At 55.3% G+C, this 23,226-nt stretch overlaps 1 protein-coding gene across 1 annotated transcript in view; it reads left to right on the top strand.

The window, feature by feature from the left end:
• The window catches only part of SDK1 (sidekick cell adhesion molecule 1), a 722,340-nt gene that overhangs the window by 555,491 nt on the left and 143,623 nt on the right, over positions 1-23,226 (top strand). Inside the window, exons 14-17 of the mRNA XM_070460504.1 lie at positions 4,234-4,370; positions 16,311-16,458; positions 17,361-17,501; positions 21,945-22,126. Of these exons, the coding sequence (XP_070316605.1) occupies positions 4,234-4,370; positions 16,311-16,458; positions 17,361-17,501; positions 21,945-22,126 (608 nt within the window). The remainder of the gene's footprint in view (positions 1-4,233; positions 4,371-16,310; positions 16,459-17,360; positions 17,502-21,944; positions 22,127-23,226) is intronic.

Raw genomic sequence — 23,226 nt, 5'->3', positions numbered from 1 at the left:
TGCCACCGAGGAGGACTAATTTCAGAGGGGTCTGCCTCACCCCCTCCCGGGGGGAGAGGCCTCTACAATCCCAGAGGGTCTCATGACGCATCTGAGCAACTCACAACACACAGTCTTGGTTATGCTGGTCACCATTCGTGTTAGTTGTGTCTGTCCTACCAGTTTGCTGGGGCCTTATAGGAAGAAACTGGGTCTGGGGTGACTGCAGACCCCCGAAGCTTCTTGCTATATTGAACACCCCAGAGGGACCAGATGCCAAGGCTCTGTGGGTTGACTGTTAATCATTTAAAAACCCAATTAGCACTGCATCTTTCCTTCTGAGACCAGAGACTAATTCCTCTGAGCCAGAGTACAGAGGAAAGCCTCATTCACAGAGCGGCTGGAAGATGCGTCCCCGAGGCAGTGGGAGAGGTTTCCTTCACTAGAACCGCTTCTGAAAAAGCCGTAACATGGAGCAAACAATTTAGTGCCGTTTATCAAGAGCTGTCGGGCCCCCTCTGCCTTCATCCTCAGAATGAAGTCAGAGAAGTTGGGTTTGACCGAGGCATCGTTGGTCCGCTCAAGGGGCAGGGCTTTTCTATAGAAAAATGCTCATCGGCCCCTCTCCCTCCCAGGCAGCCCCCCGCGGGCACCGCTTCACCATCCGCTTCCTCTCGGGTCTCTTCCCCAGCTGGTTTTTCCTGAACACACCCCGCTGCCTCGCCTCCCCACACAGGCCGGGCCCGGTTGTTGGTAATTTCTGCCGTTACCACGGCCTAGTTCCCCCAATGGCGAGGCCTCTTCAAACCGCGCAGTGGCTCAGCACGGGCTTCGGCCCCGCGTCCTCGGATCCCTTTCATTCGTCACCCCGTCCGCACATCCGTGCCGGTGAGTCACTCTGCTCATCTTTTATCTCCTTTCCGAGCTGGCAGAGACATGCCGAGCCACCCTATCCTGCTATCAGATAAGATCCTCCGAAATGGATTCAGAATATCGGAAAGCCTCATTTGTCGGCCCAGGATGGGTTAGTAGAGTATTTCACCACGTTTAATTTTCCAGATAACCGAAACTTATCATTTAAAGAAATAATGTATGTTTCCAATGTATTTTAAAGAGTTCTTTTCATTGTGAAACCGGTAATATTGAACACCAGAGATATGCTAGAGAGAATTTTCAAATGGGGAGAGCCTGGAACCAGAAAAAAAAAACCAAAAAAACCTGAATTTCCTTCCGACTCGGAGTCCTGTGACGTGCGTAAAAACCTCACTTTGCACCCGCCGTGCTCCGGGGGTGACCGTGGACTCAGGCGGCAGCGGACGAGGCCTTGTTATCTCCAGCTGCGTCCCAGACAGCCACGTTCTTGGGCACCGCTGTCTCTAGAGCTCGGCCCCGGCTCTAAACGTCTCAAGGCTACTTTGCCTTTTAGGTTCCTAGCCTCCCCAGTCTTTTTAGAAGTCCCTGCTCGCCCGCCCGCCGCGGCTCGGGGCCGCATTGCTGCTGTTCGCCGTGCCCCCCTTTGCGCAGGCCCTGTGCTCTTTCCCCTGGTGGCCTTCCAGGGGCCGGGAGGCAGGCCCCCAGGCCCGCTCCCCGGGTGAGATGGATGGACCAGGGCCTTGTCCAAGCCGGCCCTAGGACCTCCTGAGCGGACGCTGGACGGGAAGCTGCCTGGAGTGACCGGCAGGCACGGAGTGGTGAGCAGCCCTCCGTCTCGACAGCGCTCCAGCGTCGGGAAGAGAGCTGTCCACTCACCTGTCAGATGGGTTGTTGCTAAGTGCACCCCGTTTAGGCTGAGAGGCATGACCTGACGCTGAGCGCAGACCCGGGGTCTTTCTGGCTGTGAGACTGTTAGGATCAGAGCCCTCGTAACCCCCGGGACAGGGTGTGCAGAGACGTGCGGGCCACCGCCAACTCTCCTCTTGTGCAGAAGGAGCCTGTCCCTTCCCGCCGCCTCCTGTTCTGCCCATGCCTCCTTGGGGACAGGAGGGCTGCTCTGCGAGGCTGGTCCCAAGCCCGCGATGCGCCCCTCCTCCGGCTGCCGTGTCTTCCCCAGACCCCACCCACGTCAGCCCCGGCCGTCTGCCTCTGACCACTAACCAGCCTCGTCTCACGTCTGTTCTCCCTCCTGACCGTTACACAGAGCGTCCTCTGACAGTTTGTCCCCAGGACGCTTTCTAACGAGCGGCCCTCAGGGTCCCAGTTCCAGCCCCGGAAAACCAGCGTCACACTGACAGCCAGAGATTCTGGACTCAGGCCTCTCTCGCTTGCCTCCCTCCAAGACGCAGTGCAAGCCCTACGTTCCCCCGCTGCGACCCCACGGCACCCCGAGTCCTGCCTGTGCCCCCGGCGGCCACTCCCGCCTGGTCCTCCGCCTTCACCCCAATCCTCCCGGTCCTCGGCCCCCCCTCTCCCGCGGGGCGCTGCCTCTCGGATGCAGTCCCTGTTGTGGCTCCCCAGCTGGGCGCTCTGGGCGGCCAGGGCCGGGGCCGCCTCCTGGCTGTGTCCACCCCCGGGACAGCGGGCTGGAGAGGGTTCTGTTCCTCCCTCTGCTCCAGCGGGGTCAGCGCACCGACCCTCCCCACGTCCCCCACCTGCCGCTTGGCTTCAGGCGTCGGTGACATGGGGTGGACGAGGCTGCCCCGGCGGAGGACGGGGGCCCGTCGTCCACACGCACCCTGGCCCTGCTCCACGGGCTCCACGACATTTGTTCAGCTGAAAAGTCTGTCAATTACAGAGGGAGCCGAGGTAGGCGTGATGAGTTCTGCTCGAGTCAGGGGCGGGGGTGCACAGAGTGTCCCCACAGAGGGGAGCCTGAGCTCTGGATGCTGGGCGAGTGGTGGGTTATGGGCTTGGTTGCCCCAGGCAGCGCTGTGCTCTCAGGAGAGTGCCTGGGGGTTGGGGGGGGAGGGTTGGGCAGTGCTAGCAGGGAGGGGGTGCTGCTGAGAGCAGGGGAGTGGCGTGACCCCCGGCAGAGCTCAGGGCTCCAGGCAGCCCAAGCCTCAGGACTCCAGGAGCGCTGGTGTTGTGGACAGAGTGGAGGGGCCCCTTTCCTGATTTAAAGCTCGGTTCACAATTAAAGAGAAAACAGGATGGCATTTCAGGCCTGAGTTCATCCTTCGTGGTGCTGATTTAAAGTCGCGGTCTATGTGAGAAATATTAGTTTGTTTATAAACCGCATGGGTGGGTTAGAGAGAGCTGTGTTTCTTAGGTAGCTGCAAGCACATAACAGCTTAATAAATTTCCAAGGGTAATGAGTACATTTTTTAAATTAAAAATATCAAGTGTAATTATGGCTTTCTGTGCTGACCTGTGTGGGTCAGCAGTAATTGATGTGTAAGGGAGACTAGAGCTAGCTGGTGGGTGAAGTGGGTCACACCCAGCAACCCCTTTCCAGCCCCCGCCCCCCTCCAGCAGGAGAAGCCAGTCCTAAGGTCCAAGCAGCAGGGCCCTGCTCCAGGGCCCAAGGTGTGAAGGTTAAACACGGGCCTGGCAACTCAGGATTGCAAGGTCACAGCCCCGTCGGTGGTAGAAACCACGCGACTGGGTTTTGAAGCTTCATCATCAGTAAATCCCAATGAAGACCCGTTCTGTTCGTAACTCCTTCCCAGAATTTATCTGTGTTTCCGTTTTATAGCCTTGCTGATGGGTTGTTTACTGTTTCCACGGGTTTTCAGTTAGCGTTTTCACCACATTTGCCTTTCACTGCCTCTCCCAAATCTCCATCACCCAGCAGAGCGCAGGGCGACAGTATCACTGCGCAAGCCATCGAGAGACGGCCACGCAGTCCAAGGATGCATATGGGCGTTTTGGCTGGTGACTCAAATAGCTGGTGTCGGAAACTTCCACAGTCGACCCTGTTTCCCCGGCCTTTTCCTCTTACGGGGCTTGCTGTGTTCCCATTAACAGCCTCTCACTGCAGAAGCAAATTGGTGACCAAGTTTTCTCAATTAAACCATCTACTGTGTGAAATGGGCACTCCCCACTCGATTTCAGTGAGAGTCATTAGTTGTTTAATCCCTACCAGAGGGATTAAATCAAATTACGTTTGGAAAATAAAACACGTTGTGAATGGTGATGGTTTTTGTTTTTTTGGGGGGGCGGGGGAGGGCGGCGAGTAGTTAGTGTTTGTGTTCAGGGCCTGCTTGATGTTTTCCATTTTCAAAGCATCGCACACTGGGATCTGGCAGTGTAAGAGCCAGGAGGTTGTCACGCCATTCTGACACGTGTTTGTTTTCTCTTTCTTCCTTTGTGTCCTAGTGAGCTGCCTCATTCACCCCAGAACCTCGTGGCCACCCTGAGCCCTGCCCACAGCCACGCCGTGGTGCTCTCCTGGGTCCGACCCTTCGACGGGAACAGCCCTGTTCTTCACTACATCGTGGAGCTGTCCGAGAACAGTGAGTAGGGACATGGCGGTGTCGCCATGGGCCACAGTCAGATTTCTTCCCGGCTCTTAACGTCTTTAGGCTTTCCTTCCGGCTCAGACCCACACCAGCCAGCGAAATGCTCCGGATGCTTCCCGGAGTTTCGAACGGAAACCGCAGCTCCGGCTTCGGGAAAACGAAAGGGCAGCGTGGGAGCCCAGGCGGGCAGCAGCAGGGATGGCCCCAGGGCCTCCCATGGGCGCCAGGGTCTGTGCTGAGGCCCTGGGCCATGCCCGCAGGGGCGCCGGGTCTGCGTGGCGTGGAGAGGACACCGCAGGAGCGGCCTCTTGCCGTCAGGATCCTGACATAGCCGACTCCTGTGGGCGTCGTCTCCTTGAAATCAGGACTGTTTCGGGCGTCTTTGTGCCCTTCATAGGCACTCACGGATGAATGGGGTCAGGCTCCCTGGTGGAGTCCCCGAGGATGAGCTTGGGTCACAGTCACCAACCCTGGGCCGTGAGGGAGGTGCCCTGTGGCGCCCAGGTTACGTAAAACAGGGCACGGCTTCAAATGCACGCCAGCTGTTCCCTCAGCAGTGTGTGTGGTTGGTTGGCTCTTTGTCAGACATCTTGCCTAAGTAAGAAGTAGGTTTTACATATAGTCATTCATTCCGTTCGTCCATGCATCTGTCCATCTGTCCAGTACTTAGGCATCTGCTCTGCACCAGGCACTCTGCTGGGTGCTGGCTGTAGCGCTAACACGGTCAGCCCCAAGCCCTGACAGCAAGGACGTGGTCAGACGCATCTTCGCGTCCTGCCGTGCCATGCTCGCCCATTGAGGCACCTTCATTCCAAGTGCCGTAGGGAGACAGTGGGAGGTGGATGGACAGCGCCCCTAGCGGGTGGGCATGGCGGGAGGCCTGGGCAGGCAGGGGCAGGGGGCAGCGTGTCCCCTCCAGGCGTTTGGAAAGAGCTTCTGAAGTGAGGACAGCTTCCGGGAGGGGCTGGGACACTGCGAAGGTGACCGAGGGCATCCGCTGCCCCCCGGCTCCCCTGCTGGGCCCACCTGAGCTGGCCATTGCCCAGACGCTTTCCCTCAGAGCCTCTAGAGGAGAGTCCGGGGTAGTCCGCACCGTCATCACGACTGCGTCAAGCATTGTTAACACAAACACCCTGAAGTGGAGAGGACCATTCTCTCCAGCTGGCCCTGACTTCATCTGCAGCCTGGGCCAGGTCAGTCCACGCCACTGTCAGTGGCTGAGTCACACGTCTCCCTGCCAAGCAGATAGCAAGACCGGCACTGTCATCTGGGCCAACGATCTGGATTTTATTTTTATTAGGGAACAGCGCCCTTAAGAAGCCCCTGAACACGCTGGCTAATCACGTTCAGAAAGAGCTGCTTAGCAGCTAGTGTGCTAAAATGGAGATGGTAGTTGGCCTGTGCTGAGGGCTGTGCCAGCCGACGGTTCTAAATAACCCCATCCGACAGTCCCCACGTCCCGCTCCTCAGGGTACTGGCCGCCGCCAGCACCACCTGGCAGGCAGAGTCAGCTGTCGTCCTCCTGGAAGCCGGGGTCCTGCAGGGACCACTCTGGCATGGCTCAGTGGTGGCGGCAGGCGCTGGGTAACACCTGCCCTCTCGACGCGCCAGCGTCACCGGAGGGCCTCATCAGCGCTTTCATGGAGCAGAGCTCTGGAGCTGCCGCCGTAGTGTGTCCCGGCGCCAGCCCGAGCCAATGCCCGTGTGTGCAGAGCGTGGCCCCTGCAGGCGTCCCGAGCTCCTCCCAGGGAGCTGCTGGTCGCTCTCTGGTCCCGGGCTTCTCTGCCAGAGGCCGGGGCCCGGAGAGAACTGCCCCGCCCAAGGCCCAGCCCGAGGGACTGAGGGGGTAAGGCCCAGTAGGGCCAGGGGAGCCCAGCGAACCCTCCACGGCAGTCCAGTGATTAAGACAGCCCTCATCGACTGCACGGGGCACAGGCTCAATCCCTGGTCAGAGACCTAAGGTCCCACAGGCTGTGTGACGCGGACAGAGGAACAGAGAGAGGGCTGGGGCTCTTGATGTCTTCACAGCAGGGACCCTGCAGACAGGCTGAGGCCTCTCTATGCAGCAGAAGGATGTGGCCCACTCTAAAGTGCTGGTTGAGTTTGATCAAGACTCATCTCTAAGATCATTGCAGTCCCAAGGGGGCAAGTGCCAGAAAAGCCTGAGGGACTTTGAGGTGGCCCCAAGGGCAGGTCACCGGGCGTCCCTCCCAGCCACCTTCAGGGCCACCTGATGCTCTAGGGGCCTGTACCTTTCATTGTTTTTGAGCTGTTTTTACAACTCTAGAGTGATCTCGCAAGTCGAGAGCTTTCTCTAGAAAGCTCGCAATGATGCAAGTAATTCTTGTCCATAGGAATGGTGTGCCCTGGTGATAAGTCATGACCGTAGTAGTTGGTTATTGCTCTGAAGCTACTGGCCAGTTTTGCCTCTATTTGTAAGTTCATTTTAGCCTTCCTGATGGTCAGCATGTGTGTATGTTGTTTGAATTCTCTTCTGATACATTGTAACATCTTACTGGTTCCCTCATTAATCAATGGCAGCTAAAGTCTTTAGTCTTTGCTGGTTGCACAGGAGATGGGGGTTCCATCCCTGAGTCAGGAAGATCCCCAGGAGAAGGGAGTGGCTACCCACTCCATATACTTGCTGGGAAATCCCAAGGGTGGGAAGTCTGCTGGGCTGCAGTCCACGGGGTGGCAGAGACGCCTCAAGGGCCCCAAATGTGTTTGTGCTTCCAGCAGCCTGGACGCTAGCCCCAGGCCCACTTCTGACCCGGTCTCCAGCCCTAGTCCCTTCCTGCGTAGAAGCACTCGTTGCTTAGAGAGCAGAGGCCGGGCTTATGGCATGGTTCAGGTCAGTCCAGTCGCACAGTCGTGTCCCCGGGGAGGTGGAGAAAGCCTGCCTTCACGGCGAGACCACTCACAGCTCAGCCCGCTTTCCTCCCGCACGGGTGTCTGTCTGTCTGTCAGCCTGCAGCTGCCACCCCGAGAGTATGTGTGGCCTCCTCCTCCCGCCTTGGTGTCATGAACTTCAAAGCTGATGCCTGGCTGCGTGTTGTCTTCTTGCCAAAGTGGCAGAGAGATTTTGTTCTTATGCTTCAGATTATTTGCAACCATCTCTGAAACACGTGTCACACGGATGCCTTCTCACCGCCCGTGAGAGTGAGGAGGTGGCTTCATCTGAGCCCACTTTCTGCGGGTTTTGCATGTTGAACCTCACACTGACAGCACTCGCTCCCTTTTTAAAATCCATCCAGACCCTCCCTATTGCATCGCCCTGTCATCGGCGCAGAGCTGGGCTGAGGCGGGGGGGCTTGGGGGCTTGGGGGCTACCCCCAGCTGAGCACCCCTCCACTTCTGGGCCTGTCCAGGCCCCACGTCTAGCCGCTCTAGCCAGCATCTCCTTCTCTGACACAAACGGCCTCTCCCGTTCAGGGACCACACCCTCCCCAGGACTGCGTCCCCTCGTGAGCCCACCTGGGGCACGTCCGGCGTCCAGCGTCTCCCCCAGAGCTCAGGAGGCCCAGGCCGGGGGATGCAAACATTGCCGCCACTCTGGCCGTATTGCTTAGCAGGGAATTTCATTTAGTTCCCAAGTTCTCAGCTCTTTTTGTTCTTCACTTTTAAGACAAAACTTAAAATTCTAACCCTGCAGAGTTTTATTGCTTCTCTAAAACAGATGCATCAGAGAAAGCCTTCCCAAAGTGGAGGCTGTGAAACTATTGTAACTGCCTGCTCTCTGGGGTTCTGTCTGAGACAGAAAATGCTGTCCCCTCCTGCTCCTTCTCCTGGCCCAGTGACCGTCTCTGACTAGTCTCAGCCTCTGCCCAGCCTTCCTGGGGGAGTTTGGCCCATCCCTCCTGGGACACCTTGGAGACCTCAGTCTTACCCCCAGGGGTGCCGTGAGCAGGGCCGAGTCACAGCAACCGTTCAGAATTGCGCCTCAGTTCACTCACTTGAGGTATGTTTGGTGCTGTGATAGAATCACGGACGATCTCATGTCTTCTCTCAGGAGCACAGCCTCTTCTACAAATGTTATTTCTGCCAGCTCAAGCTTGAAATTCTAAAGTGGCTCTACAAATTATATTCCTCTCATTCTTTTAATCATTCTTTATCCAGAATCCTGTAGAAGGATCTCATTTAACCTTCACGGAACCAGCTATTATCTGTGCTTCTCCTTTAACGTCCGGATGAGCTGTGAATAAGCCAGGAGAGGCTGTTCCGTGGCCCAGACGCGCTCACCTCTGAGTTCTCACGTCCGCCCAGAGCAGACGAGTGGCTCAGAGCGGGGATCAATTCCACAGCCCCCGTCCCAGCGGCTTCACCCTGAGGAGCTTGAGATTATGTGTTGTCTGGGCTTTGAAACTGTCTCTGTTGACACCATGACAATAATCTGAGGGCCCTTTAGCATAGAGAAGCAAATGCTATTCATCCCACCAAAGTAATTTCAATAACTCGTTGAGCTGAGCACTGAAATATAGGTCAGAGTCTCTGAAAAACTTGAAAATAATTACAGCAAGCACTTGAAAAATCATGAGGATGGTTTAGAAAACAACCGTAGTATTGACCTGTGCTCGTTTCATTTCATTTTTTTCTGCTGCTCTTTTTTTTCCAAATTTTGGAAATAAGTTTATATTACTTTTTTGAGAGATACATACACATATATTTATACATGTCTGTATACGTTTAAAAAAAACACTTACCTTTAGTATTACTCTGTGGATGTACAGTTCTCAGAGTCAATCCAGGTTTTATAGCGTATGTAATTTTGGAGATTTTGTTAAGGAAAAAACCATTCAGGGCTTCCTTGTGGTCCAGTGGTTAAGAATCAGCCTTGCAGCCCAGGGGACGTCGGTTCAAGCCCTGGTCCAGGAAGATCGATATGCTGCCGAGCAGCCGAGCCCGTGTGCTGCTTCTCCTGAAGCTGGAGCGCCACAGAGCCCCTGCTCTGCAAGAGGAGAGGCCGCCGCGGCGGGAAGCCCACACAGCACCTGGGGCGCAGCCCCCACTCGCCACAGTTACAGAAGGCCCACCCAGCAGCAAAGACCCAGCGCAGCCGAAAATAACTAAGTAAAATCACACGTGAAAAGTAGAAACATTCAACGGTGATCCCCCGCGGGGATCTTGGGCAGGGCCGGTGCACATGGGGGCCACGGGCCCCCCTGGAGGGGGCACCGGTGACCGCTCTTCACTGCTAGTGGAGGTCACAGCCCCTGCTATCAGTACACCCCCCCCAAAGGCAGCAGGTCCCCAAACAGGAGAGGCTCCCATGAGCCCCGACAGGAGGGCCCACTCTGCAGAGCGTGAGCTCCAGGAGACCCCGTGACCTTCAGTCCGGGCTCCCCACGTCCGGCCAGCGTGTGCCGGCTGGCCACACGCCGCAGCCCCGCCATCCTCCCTGCAGGACCCCTGGTGTCCACTGCAGGCCCACGTGCCCCCGGTCCACACCGCCCCGTTAACCGGCCGGCCTTTCCCTGCCCCCCACCTCCTACACGTTTTATTTGAGAACGTTTAGGTTTACAGAACAATCTTGGGGAGAGAGTTCCCCAAATCTCATGCTCGGTTTCCCCTCTCATTAACTTGCCTTCATGTGGAACGCTGTCGAAATCAGTGAGCCGATGTTGCTGTACCTTTAGATTGTTACCTAAAGGCCAGGCTTTATTCGGTCTCCTCGGCATTTTGCACACGTCTGTTTCTGTCCCAGGACCCCACCCGGGCCCACACCCCATTCGGGGGCCTTGGGCGTCTCCGCGGGCTCCTCCTGGCCCAGCAGGTTCTCACACTTACCCTGATGTGGACGATGGTGGCAGTCTGGGGAGGAAGGGGAGTGTCGGAGGTCCCCTCACAGTTAGACTGGGGTGAGGGGTCTGGCGGGGAGACTGCAGTGCGCAGCACCCTCTCACCGCCCCCCCCCCACCCACGCGCCGCTCTCAGAGCAGCTGCTGCTGTTGATACGGACGGGCCTGTGATGGGGGAGCTACAAGTGAGCGTGCACCCGAGTCGCCTCCTCCGTGGCCCCGTCTCGAGTGTCAGCCTGAGAAACCCAGAGCGCTCGCGTCCCGCGTCCACACAGCCAGCCCCGGCTGGGAGAGGAGAGTCTCCCCGAGCGTGACCTCCCTGGACCCCGAAGCTGACGGTCCAGAGGACAGCTCCTTTCTGCATCCTCTCTGTGACAGAGCCCTTGGCTTTCCTGCTGCAATACCGAGCCACTGCCCGAAGTCGAACCAATGAAGTTGTACTTATCCGGAAGTTTCCACGACGTGGGAGGATCAGGCTGTCATCCGTGCCTACGTTTCCCATGTGTGGATGCAGACAGTGGTGCCTGCTGCAGGCCACCATGGAGCCATCCAGCAGCGCCTGGCACGGCAGGTGCTTCCCCAGAGAAAGGACAAATCCGGGCCCTGGGGTGAGTCAGGCCCTCTGCTAGCTGCTGAGGCTCTGACAGTGACTCAGATGCATCCAAATGGAGTTTATCTCCTGGCTGGCTGTTTAAGTGGGTGCGTGTGAGTGCATGCTCAGTCACTCATCTGTGTCTGACTCTTTCGTGACCCTGTGGACTTGCCTGCCAGGCTCCTCCGTCCATGGGATTTCCCAGGCAAGAATACTGGAGTAGGTTGGCCATTTCCTCCTCCAGGGGATCTTCCTGACACCGGGATCGACCTGGCGTCTCCTACATTGGCAGGCGGATTCTTTACCACTGAGCCACCTGGGAAGCCCCACTTAGGTGGCATCTATTATTATAATTCTTACAATTATACTTCTATTTCAGGAGACACAGTGTGCAGACACTTGTAGCCAAATCAGCAGTGGAATTACAATTAGAAAAATAATAAATGTGCATCTTAATTTTCCTCTTAGCTCTCTCTGTAACCTGGGGGAAGTTGTTTTAATGAAAGCATGTTCATTCTTATTTGTACAAAAAAATACAAGGGACAGCGTCAGTGAGATCTCATCATTTCATCTACCAAGTGTACAACTGAAGACAGTTGAAATGCTCTCTGCTGGCAATGCTGTGACAAAACAGTCACTTTCTACAAACTTTTCATCAGGAAAAATACTAAATACGCACAAAGGTACAGAGTATTCTTGTGTTCGGTTTCAAAAACCATCGATAGCATCAATAGTTCACCGTATTTCTTTCATTAGTACCCCCACTCTTTTTTGCCAGAGTATTTTAAAAGAAGTACCAGAGATTTTGTCACTTCATCCATAAGTGATACAGTAAATACTCAAACAGGGACATCAAACAAAATTAATAGAACCCTTAATATCATCTTACACTCAGGCCACATTTAAGGGTCCCTATTTTAGAAAAAGCCTTTTCACAGTTGACTTGCTTGAATCAGGATCCAAACCAGGTCTGTCTGTCATGTCGGTGGCTTCGCCTCTTTCATCTCTCCATCGACTTTCCCTGTTTCCGGCCCCCCTCCCCAGGCCCCGCCTTCCCCCCCACCCCCGTGCCCTGCTCTCCCTGGCGCAGAAGCCAGGGCGCTTCCTGCCCAGTGTCTCCAGGCTCTGGCCGCCTGCTTCCTCCTGGTGCCGTCTTGGTCCCTCCATCTCTGTTATCGCCCAGAGACACTCAGCCCCTGGCTGTGTGTGCCTTCTTGGCGCGCACGTGTGTGTGCGTGCATGTCCTTCCTGGGCACTGCTGCCACCCCGTACCTCGTCCCACGAGGAGAAGGTGGAGACTTCTCTGCTGTCAGTGACGTTGGCCTGCCCAGGAGTCCCGGTGGCAACAGCCCGCATGTCTGGGGAGAAGCTACTTAAACTTCTTGGAGCCTTGGTTTCTCGGCCTGTTAAGCGGGCAGAGAGTGCCTCCTCCTCTAGAGGTCTCGTGTGGTCACGGATGTGAAAGCCTCCAGAAGGCAGACAGCAGCACAAACATTAGGTAGTAACAGTGATAACGGTTTTTTGGGCAATTAAGGAAATTTTCTTTGGAAAGTAGTTTCCTTCCTTGAGTACCTTTAATTGAGAAAATGGTGATGCTCTTTTTTTTTTTTAATTAAAAAAAAAGCTTCCAGTACATTTGAGAAGATTGAAAACTATCAATTTTTTAACCAACAGACCAAGTGCAGGGGTGATTACCGCCTCCTGGTTTCCGGGCACTAGAAGCCAGGAAAAAGGCTCAGTGATGCCCATCTGTGGAGCAGAGGTTTGTTTCATAGCCCAGCTGGGGAAGACTGGAATTTCTTACTCTTCTAGATCAGAGGAGCAAGGGGCATTCCCAAAGGGGAGGGAAGAAGCTATTGAGACTTTTATGGGGTGGTTTCTTCTATCAAAAGGTTCTTCTGCATTCCAGCCCTAAGAGAAGCATCTCGTGGCACTCTTCTGTGAGGACCGGGGGAAGAATCTTTTAAAGGGATTTTGCCTTATTGATTGTCAGGAACAGAGTTGCTACTTAAATTTTAACACTTCTCAGTAAGCTAGCAATTCTGAGGCTTGTGAATGAGCAAATCCTCCCCAGAACCACTTTTTTTTTTTTTTTTTTTGATACAAATCAGAGTGCCCATGAGATGGATCGGGTTCATTTGTATTAGTTTTCAGTTTAATCTCTCTTCCTGCCAGATCTTTTATCTTGGAGCAGGAGAGGGAAAAAGAACAAATAAAGAATCCTATAGATGCAGCAGGAGGACTGAGCAGAGCCCCAGGGTCCGAAGCAGATTAATAGGCCCTGTTGTCAAATCAGACTAGGCAGAGGCTCCTGCGGCTCGGGCTGCACTTCCAGGAGCTGTTTACACCCTGCGTGAACAAATGGCCCCGAGTCAGGGCATCATGTGGGGCCAAGTGGGGGGTCGGGGGTGGTGGGGAGAGGGGCCTGCGTGGGGCTGGAAGGCGGCGTCCGGGCGCTTCTCGGCCCCTGCCCTGTGCGGTTCATCCTTTAGTCCACGGGCTGGACCACTGTCCTTCTAACGCTGCCCCTTTGTGAAATCGCCGCCGTACCTGGCTGAGCAGGTGAGCTGTTTGCTCCCAGACCCTTCCTTCTCCGTAGGAAGAGAGGGATGAAGAGACAGTTTCTTGCGTCATGTTGCTCAAGACCCCGCGGGAGCAGGCGCACTCTTGGCTTATGGTGAAAGGGGCCTTTACGAGAGCTGCAGGAGGCGTGGGGGGAGGGAGCTGAGTGACCAGGGGCTGGCGACAGCGGGGCTAGACTCGCCCATGGTCACAGGGCCCAGGAGCCGCAGAGCCCGCGGAGGGGCTGTGCAGAGTTGCCCCAGAGAAGAGAAGGGGACCTTGGTGTGAAGAGTGCAGACAGCGTCTCCAGTGAGGAGGGAAGAGCCCTGCCCTGCCTGACAGGCCCCCAGGGCACAGGCAAGGTGGGGATGGTCGTGAGAGTCTGGGTGAAGACGGGAGCATCCAGCAGAGTCCCCACCGGGGCCAGGCCTGGGCCAGAGGCATCAGCACGCTGCCCTGGTCTCAGGACTCACGTGGTGTCCCCCACTGTGCCATGTGTAAATCAGGTAAAATTTCTCACTGTGGTGAGATACACACAACATGAGACATTCCATCCTAACCGCGTCTACATGTGCACCCCAGTTGCGTTAAGTACATTCACAGTGCTGTGCAGCCAGCCCGCGGACTCTCTTCATCCCGCAGAACTAAAGCTCTGTCCCATTAAACAGCTCCCCAGCTCCCGGCCCCGGCCCTCTGCATTCTGGCTCTGTGAATCTGATTGCTCCAGGTGTCTCATTTAAGTGGAATTTTTTTTTTTTTTTTGGTCCTTTCGTGTCTGGCTTATTTCACTAAGCATATAGTGTCCTCATGGTTCATCCATGCAGGAGCATAGTTCAGAACTTCCTCCCTCTTCAAGGCTGACTAACATTCCGTCACATGGATGGACCACATTCTGTTTATACATTCATCTGTTGACGGACACTTGGTTTGCCCACCTTTTAGCTACTATGAATAATGCTATTAAGAGCATGAGTGTACAAACACCAGTTTGAGACCCTACTTTCAGTTCTTTGGGGTATATATTTTGACATGGGATTGCTGGATCACATGGTAATCCTATTTTAACTTTTGAGGAACTGCCTACCCTAGAGGATGAAATGGCAACCCACTCCAGTGTTCCTGCTTGGGAAATTCCGTGGACACAGCAGCCCGACGGGCGGCCAGTCCACGGGGTCGCAGAGGCGGACACAGTTGAACAACCGAGCACACGTAATACACATTTTCATATAAGAAGGAGGAACACAACTGAAGCACCGTAAGTGGAAGAGCTCAAAGTCAGCTGCGGCCTCTGTCTTTTCAACCGGGTATCAGCCATCTTCAGGATGGAACCTGTATCTCCTTTGAAGCCTGACTCGGCATGCCTGGTTCCCACCAACCACATCCAGTGACGCTGACACTAGAGGCGTCTGTTCCCCTCTATGGTGACAGAGAACTCTTTTCTGTAAGGGAACCTGCCCAGAAAACCAGATCACCACGAGCTGTTTGATGCCCTAGAAGGGCCTCGGGCTCCCAAAGTAAATGGAGACACTGGTGCGAATTTTTCTATAGTTAGTTGGAGACACACACGTTGCATTTTTAAAGGAGGCATAAGAGCGGGGATCCTCGTCAGCGGTAGATCACCTGTGTCGCCGAGACGCACAAGCCAGGAAGACCCAAATGCCCAGCTGGTGGCGAGGACTGCCGTCCCAGAAAGCCATTTTGGGAGCAGCTTTATTTGAAATAATTAAAAAGACTCAGCCTTCACGGCCCAACTGGCGCAGTGCTGCGGAGCGTGCGGCTTCCATCGAGGAGTCCAGACTTAGCATGGTCGGCGCTGCGTGCGGGTCAACAGGAGTCGCCTCCAAGGTCCTCATTTCATTTCGGAACAGCTTGGGGCTACTTCTTCACCCATAAAGACCCCGAGCGCGTTCCTGGTGAGCCCCAGGTGCAGACTCATAAGTCTCCATGGGCAGCCCTCTAGGTCTTCGCAGAAGTGGCTGTGATGTTGTGTGCACCGTGCAGGCCTGTCTGCATTCCCAGCTGAGCCTTGTCTGACACCAGGCTCACGAGTCACCCCCGTGTGACAGTCTCAGACGTGGGCGAGCGTGCAGCACCGTTTCCAAGGAACAAGAAGGACAATCTGATTCCCGGAAGAGTCGCCCATCCCCCCGTCTCACTTCGCTGATCTCTTGAAGACACAGTTCAGCCTCAGAGCGATTCCGAGTGGACCCGACAGAGGGCGCTTGTTCATCCCGAGGCTCCGCGAGGTGATCGGGCCAAGAAGCCTGCCTCAACTGCGGAGAAATCCCTGGGAGGGGCGGGGGCCCGGCAGAGCCTTCGCAAGCCTTGCAGGGGAGAGCTCCCTTGGCCCACAGGGCCGCGCTTCCACACCTGCCGAGAAAGCCAGGGGAAAAGATCTCCTAAACTCACTGTGAGTTTCATTCCGCGTCCCTCCAGCCAGAGCCGCTCAGGGGCGTGGATGGAACGAGCTGCCACGCAGATGGGCGGCAGAATGCATGGCCCATCTGTCTTTCTCATGCTCATTTCCTCTTTTATTAAAATGTTAATGAATATAGTTTTTATTTATCATTTGGTGGCGTGTGCAGCATCCTTTTCTGGGAGACAAATCTGCAATCTGCCACGTGAGCTGACAGAGAGCGTCTTCTCATTATCCAGTGAACACGGGAATGAGGAACAACGCTCTGGTTCCATTTAAACTGCCACGTGCAGGCCGAACAAAAAATATCCCTTTACGTGTAGACAACAGCATGGGGTTGGCAGCGGGCGCCCCCAGACTCGGGAGCGGGCGGCCCGAGTCCAGAGCCGGGCTCGCTGGTGCTGGCCACGGGACCGGCGCCTCGAGGTGCGCATCCGCGCAGTGGGGCCAACCCCTCCGTCTGCCTCGGCGGGCGAGTGAGCCGGTTTATGCGGACGCACTTTGCGTTCGCTTGTTATCATTCAGACGGGCGCCTGCAGAGGTTCGAACTGTTCTGCTCCTCCTTGCAGACTCTCCCTGGAAAGTGCACCTGTCAGACGTCGGCCCCGAGATGACGGGCGTCACGGTGCGCGGCCTGACCCCGGCTCGCACCTACCAGTTCCGAGTGTGCGCCGTGAACCAGGTGGGCAAGGGCCAGTACAGCGCGGAGACGAGCAGGTGAGCGGCCAGGGGAGCCGAGCGCCAGCGTCTCGTGGGGCGGAGGGAGGCCATCAGCGAGGTCACTTCGAGGTCACCGACCTCCGCCCTTAGTGGGGGACGGACACGAGTGGGAAGCCTGTAACCAAGAGGAGGCGTGGGGGGTCGCGGGGCGGCCGGGGCTCCCTCACTGCAGAGGAAGGTTCTTAGGCCCCTGGGGCGCTCGGACTGCACAGGCAGCAATCATTCCGGGTCGCAGAGCCCACTGTGTACTCCAGATTAAAGAGCTGGCGGCGTCTCTGGGCCCTTTGTGCAGCCTGCCGCCTGCAGGGCGGAACACGTAAGCACCCAGCGGGTCCGCGGGAGGCGGAGCGAGCCCCGCGTTTCCCTGGTGGTGGTCCTGATGCTGAGTCCTCCGCACCACCACCCCCCGACCCGCCCACCCAGGCCGGCAACTGCTCTCAAGCCTGTTCAGATGTGACCTGGGGAAAGGGCTTCATCGCATCTCAGCGGGCCCTCCCCGGCCAGCCGGAGCTCTCAGCAGCCTGTGTGGTGGAAGTGTTGAGAGCTCTCAACCACTGTTTTCTAATCGTGGGGGCTTGGTGTGCAAAATATTGAAGGCACCAAAGAAAGCGATTTGGAAGCAGCCCCGGACTCGGGCCCACGAGCCAGCTCGCTGGGGCTGGTGGTCCTTAAAGGGCAGAGGTACCATGGGCCGCTCAGACAGAACAAGCTTGCCCCCGTGTCTTCCGGACCCATTATATTGATTTGTCCTTCCTGTCGGATCAGCTGTGTGCTTTGCTTTATTCGTCACTCAATTCGAGCACACAGTTCAGCTCAAGATTCAGCAGGACTGAGAATAGGCGCGTGGGCCTCGTGCTCCTGGGGCTCATCTCTCCTCCCCTCCCGCCCTCTCTTTTCAGACTGATGCTCCCCGAGGAGCCACCCAGTGCTCCCCCGAAAAACATAGTGGCCAGTGGGCGCACCAATCAGTCCATCATGGTCCAGTGGCAGCCGCCCCCAGAGACGGAGCACAACGGAGTGCTCCGTGGATACATCCTCAGGCAAGTAGCCCGTGCCCGGCCACGTTTAGGCCTCTGTGAACAGTCCAGTGTCTGTCTTACTGAGGTCGCAAGCTCAGATGTCTGTAGGAGCCCAGCAGTAATCCAGAGACCCAGGCCAGCAGTGGGACTCTCAGGGGTGGTGGATACTGTGGCCAGCAGCGAAAACGAGCGCCTGTGGGCAGCCTCTCGGGGACAGGCTCTGCAGATCCAGCCGTGATGCATACATACCTTCACGGGGTGCAGTTTAGCAGAACAGTGGGGAGTGTTCCAGGCTGGAAGCAAGGCATGCTTATTCCTTGTAAATCCTTTCACTCTAAGGTTTTTACCAGAGGTATGCCTTCTAAAGTATAATGATTTTTAATTAAAAAGAATACAATTGATTTCATTATAAGCCAGTTTCTACCATGCTAATACGTTGGGCTGCCAGGTTTTCCAGAATTACCAAAAAAAGGGAAAAGCCTGGCTTTTTTACGTGCATTCTCACAGTTTTCCAATGTTGGGAATGAAACCATTATGTTCTAAAACACAGGGCAGGCCACACCCTCCCAGCCGCAGACCAGACATGGCCCAGGAGTGGCCAGTTGGCTCTCTCTGCCCGTCTGGGAGGGGTTTGGCTTCTGAGCACCTCGCATGAACCACGCCAGCCCTGGCTAGGTTGGCAGAGGAACCAGCTTTGCCAAAAACTACTGCTAAGTTTAAAATGGCAGCGAAAGCAATCGGTTTAGTAGTTTGTCAACGCAAGTAAAAGGAGAAAAGTAAAACAGTATTGAAAAGGTCACTGTGAGCCCCCTCCTAATGGACTGTGCAGCCATGGACCTGCCTGTCACCAGCCTCGGGGGCAGGGCTGGCAGGTGTCCACCTCGCAGACGCCCAGCCCGTGCCCGTGCCAAGCCTGCGGTCAGGAGACGCCAGGGTAACAAAGGTCTCACGTGGAGCGATGTGACTCCGTAGCTAAACGTGAAACATCGTGAGAGAGTCGCTTCTTTAACTCCATTGTCTGCGTACAGAAGTCAGCTCGTCCCCAGCATGTATCTATGTGATAACCCACTCATCGTTTAATACACGTTTATCCTGCACGTTTAATGCACGTGATGGGCACCTGTCACAACCAGTTAGCTGCTGCTCTCCCGTTGTCCTCAAGCGTGTGAACTATCCTCTGAGCACAAGCCAGGTCGTTATCTGCCCGAAGAGGTTCAAACGCGGCCGTCCCGCAGCTGCACCAGGGCCGCGGGGCTGAACCCGCACGCCGGACCCCCTCGGTCTCTGAGCCCCTGACCTCCCTTCCCTGGTTCGCAGAGGAGACTGCCAGTCGGCCACCTGCGGGCACGGGGTGCCTGTGGACCCGTGGGCGGACCTATGGGCCCGTGGGTGCTTCCAGAGCCTGGTCTCTCTCCCCTGGGAAAGCAGCCCAGCGCTTCCCGCTGCTCGAGCCCAGGTTTTCCTCGCTGCTCGCCCAGCTGTCCCCTGGTCCCCTGCTCATCAACTAATGAAGATAATTGGCCTCCCCTCTGGACCAGCCTCCCCCTCCCTTGCTTGTCATCCCATCTGCCTCTGTCTTTTTTTGACCACAGGGAGGAAAAGTTTCCTGGGGCTCCATCTGCCAAGTAAGGACTTTAAAAGTCAGGCCACAGAGCCAGGCTCGGGGCGTGGAGTTTCCTAACGCAAGCTCTCTGATGTCGCGAGGCCCCGTCGGGCACTGCACACTTCCCTGTTTTGTGGGATTACGACTCTTAAAAGGATTTTCCATGATGGTGTCAGTGGAGGCAAGTGCTGGAAAAGAGGGCATCATATTTGCAGGGGCTTCAATCCAGAGAGCCCTGAGACGCAGGTGTACCACACAGGCCGTGAATATCCCAAGTTTTCAAAAATTAAAGACCCATGCCAAAATGAATTTGCTGGGAAACATTTCCGAATAATCCTCCAGTCTGCAGATCAGCTCTGTTTCCAAGCATGTACCCTCCGGGGCACAGGACTCCATGTCAGACCAGCAGCACGGTCCACGGAAGAACAAAGTGGAAATAAATCACCGCCGCAGCTCCGGCCGTAAGAAGTAGTTAGAGTGCGTGCACAGTAATAAAATATTCATAATAATGGGCAGGGTGTTTCTTTGAGAGGAACATAGGGGTTATGTCCTTTAAAAACATTCTCCTGTTTATTTCCATGTAAAGAATCTTCTTGTTCTCTCTGAGGCGGTCTCCTGGGCAACGTATCCAGCCCTTCAGCGGACGATGCCTTGCGCTTCTGTTATTAATTATGACCTTCCTAGACATTCTGTGACTATTACAAGAGTGCCCTGAGCCGCTGGTCAGAATGGACCACGCTGCCTGCCGGAAGGGAGCGGTGGATTCTCCCTGCCTCATACAGATAGGTCTGGGAGGACGGGTGGGCAGGCTCAGTTTCAGGGTTCAGAACTCAGGGTTCTCTGTCAGCGCACTTCCTACACAAGCAGTGTTCCCAGCAGAGAGATGTTTTTTGGGGGTGCTTTAATCCGTCATAGCTCCTTTGCACCCATTGTTTCATCCTGTTCTCGAACCGACCCCACGGAATCCATTATTACCACGTCACCTTGGGGAGGAGGAAGCCACGGCTCGGAGAGGTGAAGAGTTGGCTTCAGACCTGCCAGCTCGTGAGTCTTCTTCCCAGCTTGGTCTTCTGGGTGGCCGGCTCTGCTCTCCCTGGGATGCATACGAGACAGTGAAGCGGGATCTCCAGCAGCCACACCCGGCTGTACCCTGCTGGGTACCCGCGGTCCTGGGCCCAGTCACGTGCCAGGCTACTCTGGAGTCTGATGTGGGTGGGAGCCAATATTTGCCTTTTTTTCAAAATGCCTGTCTGATTGTCCCAAGGCCATTTATTCTCAAAGTCCCTGTAGATGGGGAGATAGCTGGTACCCAGATGATGCCACACCAAGCCTTCCTTGCCTAGAAGACAGGCCGTCCTGTGACAGACTCGGTTCAGCCCTCCGTGAGCGGTGCTCACCCCGGGCGGGGGAGTCCAGCAAGGTGCAGCAGGGTCGGAGGGGGTGGGAGAGAGGCACGGATGGGCATGAGGCCTCTGTCATGTTTGCCCATCGCGGACGCCGCGTGTGTGCCAGCGCCTCCCCCCAGGGCCGCTGCAGGCCCGTGTCCTGTGGCTCCTCTCAGGCGCAAGGCAGGAAGGCCTTGGGCCTTTGTGCTCTTCATGATCTGCCTGCTCTCGATTCTCTCTGCCTCCTCCCCAGCAGGACTCACCACGCACAAGTGGCCTGTAGCAGGAAGGGCTCCAAGACGAGTCTCAGAAAACCCTGATTTTCATGAAGAACCGTTTGTTCCGTACATCCTGAGTGTGTTTTCATTCATCACGCTCCTTGGAGAGCTGTTTGCCACTCCAGGCTTGGGTTTCGGATTTCCTTCTTTTTTCTGAGGGTGGTAGCCTTGCTGACATGCTGGTTCGAGTGAGTCTAGCTCAGGCCCTTCCCTGCGTCCAGGCCCTGTGGCCCTGGGGACGGCATGGTGACTGACCGGGACTCTGCAGGGTCGCTCAGCATTCTGGAGGCACCTGAAGACCCCAGCCTGCCGTGGGGAGTGGGTGCGTCTCCCGCCCCACTCCAGGTCTGTGTCCTCCTGCACCTCTGCCATCCCCACCGAGCATCGGAGACATGTCTTCTTGAGGAAGGAGCCAGCTCTCAGCTAGAAACTCCATGCTCTTGGAAGCTGTATGATGCCCGAGGAAGTTATTCCCACAGCTCTCACCCCTCAGCTTACCCAGAGGAACCATTCGCTTCTGTACACATGATCATGGAAGACATCCGTCACTCAAAATAATGTTACAACAGTCCTTTCACTGTGCAAATAGCAATTTCCCAGCTAATATGTTTTCTGTGTTCAGAGTCGTGTACATCATTGTTTTAAATAAATGCAACTTTAAATCTCTGCCTTTCTTGCACAAAAGAGCCTGCACGTTGCCCTCTCACAGGTCCCCTGAAAGCCCCTCTTAGCAGTGGGCCCATGTTTTAGGAGTGTGAGCACCTTTGAAAGCCAGTCATTCTGACTCTGGACTTCATGCACCACCCCAGCAGGGAGGTCAGCCCCCGGATACCGAGGGATCACACTGCCCGCTTCCTTTCCTCCGCCGTTTCAGAGTCACTGGAGGAAGGGGTCGCTAGGACTGATTTATAGCCGCAATCCACTAGAAATCTCGTCTGAAAGTTGGGGTCCTGAGTTAAAACGGATCATTTTTCCTGAACCCTGACATGGTTGAAGTGTGAGGCCTGTTAGCCCAGAGCTTCTAGTCACTGTGAGATTAGATCAGACCTGCTTAGCAATGGAGGTGGAAGTCGTGTCGTCTGGGGCGGACCTCTGGGCTTTATTCTTGTCTGTCTACCCCTGACCTCCTCTAACCGTGTGGAGGAGCCTCGGGCAGACCCAGCCTGTGGCTCAAGTCGTCTGTCTTGGCCTGCCGCAGGTACCGCCTGGCCGGCCTGCCCGGGGAGTACCAGCAGCGGAACATCAGCGGCCCCGAGCTCAGCTACTGCCTGGTGACCGAGCTCATCGTCTGGACCCAGTACGAGATACAGGTGGCTGCCTACAACGGAGCCGGCCTGGGCGTCTTCAGCAGGGCCGTGACTGAGTACACCCTGCAAGGAGGTGAGCCCCCGAGGCGGCCTGGGCTTCACTGGGGAGCAGGATACGCAAAGTTCTATTGGAGCAAGTGAGTTGAAATATTTTTAAATATTTCAGCTCACTCAATATTTGAAATATTTATTTCTGTTGAAATCAAAATAGAGTGTCCAGTCCCCTAGGGAGCAATCAGAAGGGGATGAATCACATATTTAATTTAATCTCTCCCTGTATTTGTAAACTATAGCAAAACCACAGAAAGGGATTGGATATATTATTCTGTCTGCTGCTTTCTGGTTCCTGAGGATGGAATGCGTCTCTACACATCCTTTGACTGGTCCACTTATTCTGAAAATTCCTGTGGAATTGACTTTTTCTAAAAGGAATAATGGTAACTTTTACAGTGAAGGTGGCTGTGGAGTCCTGTGTGAAGCTGTGAGCGTTTTTCAAAGGGAATGATTATTTAGTGTTTTGTTTTCAGCGATGTGATATGATTATTAGCAGTGGGGCTTGCAGCTCAGTGCTCTCCAGCCCCGTTTTGGGTTTCCTTTTCCAGTCACACGAGCAAACAGTTCACTAGATCCATAAAAACTCCTCCCTACACCCACCCACCAAAACTGAGCAGGCAGAATGCCATAAAGCCAGCAGGTCTTACATTTATGTGCCAAGACCCAACCCCATCATTTCCAGTTAGTTCCCCTGTTTTCTGGAGGGTCCGGGTCTTGGCCCCAGGAGGGGCTGGACCCTCAGAGACACTGTCCACCTCTGATTTCGCTTTCAGTGCTCTCCGCAGTAACAAGTAGACCCTCTCTGGACACAGTGGTGCACCAAAGCAGCCCAGAGCCTGGCCCGGGGAAGCAATTTTCCCACCAAATCTAAAACCCTTTTTCGTTGAGCAGTTTTCCCCTTCCCTAACTCACAGGTGTGAGTTTATTTGCTTAGGCGTTTTTATTGTTACCAGGCCTTGACCTTTTTCAAATGATAAGGTTCCTAACTGCCCACGTCTCTCCCCAAATCATGCCTGAGACCTAATGTTCCTTGATATTACACGCCGTCATTATCATCCCATATTGATCGGCTGTCTGTTGTCATCCCTCAGCCCATAAATCCTCCTCACGAATTAAGTG

This window comes from Odocoileus virginianus, chromosome 33 (genome assembly GCF_023699985.2).
Source record: "Odocoileus virginianus isolate 20LAN1187 ecotype Illinois chromosome 33, Ovbor_1.2, whole genome shotgun sequence".
In the NCBI taxonomy this organism is placed as follows: Eukaryota; Metazoa; Chordata; class Mammalia; order Artiodactyla; family Cervidae; genus Odocoileus; species Odocoileus virginianus.
The sequence above is the reverse complement of the archived record's forward strand: the minus strand, read 5'-3'. Positions and strand labels throughout refer to the sequence as shown.